At 39.9% G+C, this 5612-nt stretch overlaps 1 protein-coding gene across 1 annotated transcript; it reads right to left on the bottom strand.

Moving 5' to 3' along the window:
* Positions 1-1453: 1453 nt before the first annotated feature.
* Positions 1454-2212, bottom strand: LOC143138224 (T-cell-specific guanine nucleotide triphosphate-binding protein 2-like). The gene has a single exon (XM_076298722.1). It carries the CDS (start codon positions 2210-2212, stop codon positions 1454-1456), a length of 759 nt encoding a protein of 252 aa, XP_076154837.1.
* Positions 2213-5612: the final 3400 nt, after the last annotated feature.

Raw genomic sequence — 5612 nt, 5'->3', positions numbered from 1 at the left:
AATTCTGCGCCACTAGTTGACTAGTGTGAATTTTGTTTTGAACTAGTTTACTAGTATACATTTATGACCTCACTAGTTAACTAGTTTGGACAAATGATGCATCAACTAGTTAACTAGTGAGCCTGCTGCCATCACCTAGCTAGCTAGTAAGCCATTTATGGTTCACTAGTTAACTAGTGACATTGACCTACTGCAACTAGTTAACTAGTGAGGTGTTTTGCCTTCACTAGTAAACATGTGCACATTTTTGGCTGTCACTAGTTAACTAGTGAGACCCAAAAGCCTTCAACTAGCTGACTGGTATGCATTTTGGCCTTTACTAGTTAACTAGTAGACATTTCTGGCTCTCACTAGTTAACTAGTGAAGCTAAAATGTGTTCACTAGTTAACTAGTGAGCCTTTTGGCTCCCACTAGTTAACTAGTGTGCATATTTTGGCCCTCACTAGTTAACTAGTTCACACAAACATGGCTCACTAGTTAACTAGTTGACAAAAATGGCTTACATGTACATGACAATTATGCCTGATATCAAGATATCAGAATAAATGCTCAATCGGCTTGCCATATGTCTTAAACTGTCTTTTGTTGCTTGTGAAATACATATAATACACATTTTTGTATTAAGTGGTAGGGTTGCAAATGTTAAATATATATAAATTCAACATCCTATAATTGTGAGATTGACCAGCAGGGGGCACAACAGTGTAAACCATGTTGTTTTTTGTTTTGTTTTCTGGACAGAATTTCTGAAAGCAGTGGAGTAGATCTGTGGTTCAAATTGATATTCAGTGAACACAGAAATGCTATGTTGATGACCAAATACAAGGAAAGTCTTTGAGAAAAAAAATCAGGTTTTTCAGAAGCTGATTTAAATATTGTAGCATCAAGTTTAGATTATAAGAATTTGATACAAGCTATGAGCAGATTAAAAAAAAAGACAACTCAAGATAAAACAAATTAATTAGTCATTGAGTGAATTTACAATGTGGAAATTATTGCATATAAAACACATTTGCTTATTCACCCACTCATGAATGCCTGATATTTCTATATTATGTGAAGGAATTGTAAATATTGTGAAATACATTCTAACCATTCCAAATGTTGAGACTGGATAACATGCCTGCTGTAGCCTACTCTACTCCAGGCCTGCCATGTGAATCACCTGTTGGGCTACACTATAGATTTTCTTCAACCCCTCTAGGAGCACAGATCGTGAGATAATAAAAGAGACTACAGCTGATGTTATATTGCCAGGAACAGGCACAAGGTTGTGCAGATCCTCCACAACACCTGCTGCCATCAGCGTCTGCCCTAAACTTGATCGTTGAAGGCATGGTATTTCATCATGTACCTTGAACAAAGCTAATTTCCCTATCGTGACCAGTTTTGGTTTGTTTACTACAATGGGAAAATCAAATGCAGATGAGAGACCTGACACTGGGATACCTCCTATTGCACCTGAGAATAGCAAAGCCCAGATAATTTTCTTGAATGTCTTATATTTTTCACAGCAGACTGCTGAGAATACACAGGTAGAACAGCTTGTCTCTTGAGTTTTGAAAGGTATCCCTCCAGAGTATGTACCAGTTTCTCAAAGTCAAACCTGTTCAGGTCTCGGGATGTAATGAGGAAGACAGGATCAGGATAATTCAGATTATTTAGATGTTTCTTACAATCGTCCCGTATTTTCTGAAGTGTCTGTTCCTCTGTTACTCCCTTCTTTACTTCTTCTTCTACATCCCTGTCAATCTTTGTGCGAACAAAGTAGAAATTCTTTTTCCTTTTCTGGATTTCCTTTATCAGAATGATGTCATTCTTCCTGAATCTTGTTGCACTCACTATGATAAAGAAGTCATAGTTTTGGAACTTTAAAGCTTTCAAATAGGTCTTTTGTTTGAATCCAGGCTCCCCAGACCCTGGCAGGTCCCAGATAGTGACAATGGGCATGGTTGGGTGGGGGTAAGCGGTGGGCTTTGAAGTGGTCTGTGTGACTCCAGTAGATGCAGCTCCATCATCAGTATCTGTAAGACCTCTAATGGAATTCACAAAAGAGGACTTTCCTGCGCCAGTCTCTCCTGTTACAGCAATATTGAGCACCACATTATCAAGCCTGTTGACTTCTTCTCTGGCTCTGGCAATGGCCGGCTTCACAGTCTGTTCACCAGAATCCACCAGGAGTAAAGCATGTGCATTATCCTGATCAGCCATAATCTAAAAGGAAAAGGTAATGTCCGCTATTACATTACAAGTTCTGTTTTTTAGCAAGAAGCTATCTAATTTAATTTAAATGTGTATGTTATAATGACTAATTGACTCAGGATTAATACAGCTCAACAATGTAATTTGAGTCTCATGCCAGCATTAAATCATTTTTAGTAAGTGATGTATTTATAGTAGTACACTGTTTTTGTTTTTGTTTATTTTTATATTTTAACTTTATATTTTGTAATTTCCAAAGAGAGGATCTGTGCCTTTGACTGTGGCTTTTATCTTTGTCAGTGCGTGGGCTCCAAAACATGTGATAAGGACAAAAATCAAGGAAGGAGCTTGCTCCTCAAAACGTATCTTTAACAACCGAGTTTCACATCGAAAAGTGATTTATTGGCTCACCAGACTATACAGGTAAAACCCGAAACGTTTGCACTTGCACTTTAGTTTTACCTGTATAGTCTGGTGAGCCAATAAATCACTTTTTGATGTGAAACTCGGTTGTTAAAGATACTTTTTGAGGAGCAAGCTCGTTCCTTGATTTTTGTCCTTTTAACTTTATATTTTGGTAAAAAAGTCAAAAAAATCACCGCTCATCTGTTGAGGTGCTGGATTAGCAAGTAATTCAATGAAAAGTAAAGAAAAATCCGCACACTCAAGTCTTTGCAAAACACTTGAGTGTGCGGATTTTTCTTTACTTTTCAACTTTATATTTTGGAAATACATTTACCAAATAAAGGATTATATTCTTTACTACTAACACATAGCCTACAAGTGCAATCCAATTTTTAGAAAAGTTAATGAACTTAATGTCAATTAAAGTAAAATTAATCAAGATAATTTCATTAATAGCTAAACATTGTTTTAACTTACAGTCAAGGTCTTCAGCTTTTGCTTAAGATAAGTATACGGTGAAAGTATACGGTGGAAGGTTTTCTTTACTACTTTTTAAAATGATGCCTGGACACACCTGAAAGTATGTGAAGCGTAAGTCTGAGAGTTTCAGATTCTATAACAAATCCGGTTGTTTCTGAAGGAGGAGCTCATGGGGATTCTAAATGAAAGCTCTAGCATAAGTTCTACCACCAGGAAGACTCGAATGCTACGTCATTCATTCATTCATTACCCTTGACCAATCACAGCTTTCACCTGTTTTATAATGACTCGTCTAACATACCTGCTTCACTGCATTCATTATGTAAATACAAGATTGAAATAGTTAAAAGTCTTTGGCATAGCCACTGTCAGCAGTCCAGGTCTTGTCAACACAAAGTTCCCACCTTCTTCCCCACCACCACGTTTAGGCCCAGTCACCTTGCCCAGGGGGTAGTTCCACCCTGCCAGCTTTCACCAGGATTTGTCAAGTCAAGCCTTTACAAGACCTGGACTGCTGACAGTGGCTATGCCAAAGACTTTTAACTATTTCAATCTTGTATTTACATAATTCTGTCATGCAATGAAACCTTCAAGCTGCATTTTAACTCTCTGAGTCTTTCTGGTAGCACTCGTGTACTTAAAATATTCAGCAGGTGTAGGCAGGTTTATTCAGAAAAGTATGTGGGCATTAGTCACAGAGTCATTTACTTGTATATCGGCATTAGTCACAGAGGGCCGAATTCTCCCATTTGCGAATATAATACGATAATTACTGCTCGACAATAATGCCGGCGTCTGTGCTGACTTCAGTCAAGTTGGAAAGAAATGGACAGATTTGAACGAAGTAGGCTATGAGATGATGACTTCACATCAAGTTAAAACTGATGGTGCACAGACTTCTATATCCATCTGCCGCCAAACAAAAAATTACCTTATACTGTATCAACCAATCTTTGGTTGTTTCACATGCAACCTGCTGTATATGTCTATAGCGATGGGTCTGACGTATAACGTTGTCATGGTAAGCACATTGCATTGAAGAAGACACACATGTCTGGTTAAATAGTTGACAAGACAACAAATGACAACTGGGTGGAGAAGGTAATGTGCATTTACTCAAAACGAAATAGGGGGGGGGCGCTCGAGCAGCGACATGTGAAGACGTGTAATTTCGGTGCTCCGAGAGAGAAAAATAATTTTCATCTTTATAATGTGAAATTTTATTTGAATCACCACAAGTCAGCAAGTTCAACTGCTACTGCATATGCGGAGCATCTTTTCTATCATTTCAAGTGATGTCTAAACAGAAAATGTCGAAGAATAGACTCTGATAGAGTGGTGGATCACGAAACGCAACTATCCCAACTAAACGTCGAAGTGTCCAAATTAAGCCAAAAGGTCGAAGACCTCGAAGGCAGACAGCGCCGAGACAACATTCGCATTCTGGGGGTCAAAGAAACTTTTGTGCTGGGTCCTCGTCCTACACAGTCCGTGGCCAAACTACTTCAAGACTGCTTGAAGTTAGACGCGGTGCCAACGCTGGATAGGGCGCATCGCAGTCTACAACCTGAGCCGGGGAAAGGCAACACTCGTCCGCGTCCTAGGCAGCAGTGGCCGCGAGCTATTATCGTCAAATTCCACTACCACCAGGAAAAGCAGGAAGTGCTACGAAAAGCGGCAGCTACGACTTCACTCGAGTTTGACGGAGAGAAGATAATGATCTTCCCAGATCTACCGCAGGCTGTGGTTAAACGGAGGGCTGCTTTCAAGGACACTAAAGAACTTTTACGTCGCCACCCTGACGTCCGATTCGGGATGGTTTATCCTGCTAAGCTGAGGATCACCTCTCCTCTCGGGGAAGATATCTTTTCCAGCCCGACGGCGGCCAAGGACTATGTGCTGGCGAACTTTTCCCAAATTCCACAAAACGAGGCGGTGGAATAAGTATCCTTAACTAAACTTATTTCTTCTACTTATTTCTTCTACTTGGTCACTGGCATCTTTAGTTGTATTTTTTTTTTCTGCTCCACAGTGCAATATGCACAGTTAATACTGAAATGATAGACTTGCAATGATTGTGTTTGCTGACTTGGGTTATGAAACATATCTTTTAACATATCTTTTCTTTTATCTCTCGTCATGGGCAACGAGGAAGGCAACGGCTAGCTCAGTTAGGCTTGAAGCGTTGGAATCTATAGGTTTACATGTTAGGCTGTATACCATATGGGGGGTGGGCGACTGTCTTGAGTTCAGGGGAAGACATGTCTGTGGGTACATGTTTTGTGTATTGCTTGGTTTTATGTGTCTATGTTTTTTTTCGGGCCCGAGCACCGAAGGGCGCAAGGCCCCTATTGTTTTTGTAAGGATTATTAGGGCCCGAGCACCGAAGGGCGCAAGGCCCTATTGTTTTTGTAAGGATTATTATTAGGGGCCGAGCACCGAAGGGCGCAAGGCCCTATTGGTTTTGTAAGGATTATTATTTTTCACTATTATTATTATTAGGGCCCGAGCACCGAAGGGCGCA

Source organism: Alosa pseudoharengus, unplaced genomic scaffold, assembly GCF_046254945.1.
Source record: "Alosa pseudoharengus isolate Yale_2024_CS ecotype anadromous, Long Island Sound unplaced genomic scaffold, YU_APseudo_1.1 YU_APseudo_1.1_scf_21, whole genome shotgun sequence".
Taxonomy (NCBI): domain Eukaryota; kingdom Metazoa; phylum Chordata; class Actinopteri; order Clupeiformes; family Clupeidae; genus Alosa; species Alosa pseudoharengus.
Note: the sequence above shows the minus strand (reverse complement) of the source record. Positions and strands in the feature narration are given on the sequence as shown.

Excerpts from the sequence above, each read along its gene's own strand:
- LOC143138224 (XM_076298722.1), bottom strand. The coding sequence starts at position 2,212 with ATGGCTGATCAGGATAATGCACATGCTTTACTCCTGGTGGATTCTGGT.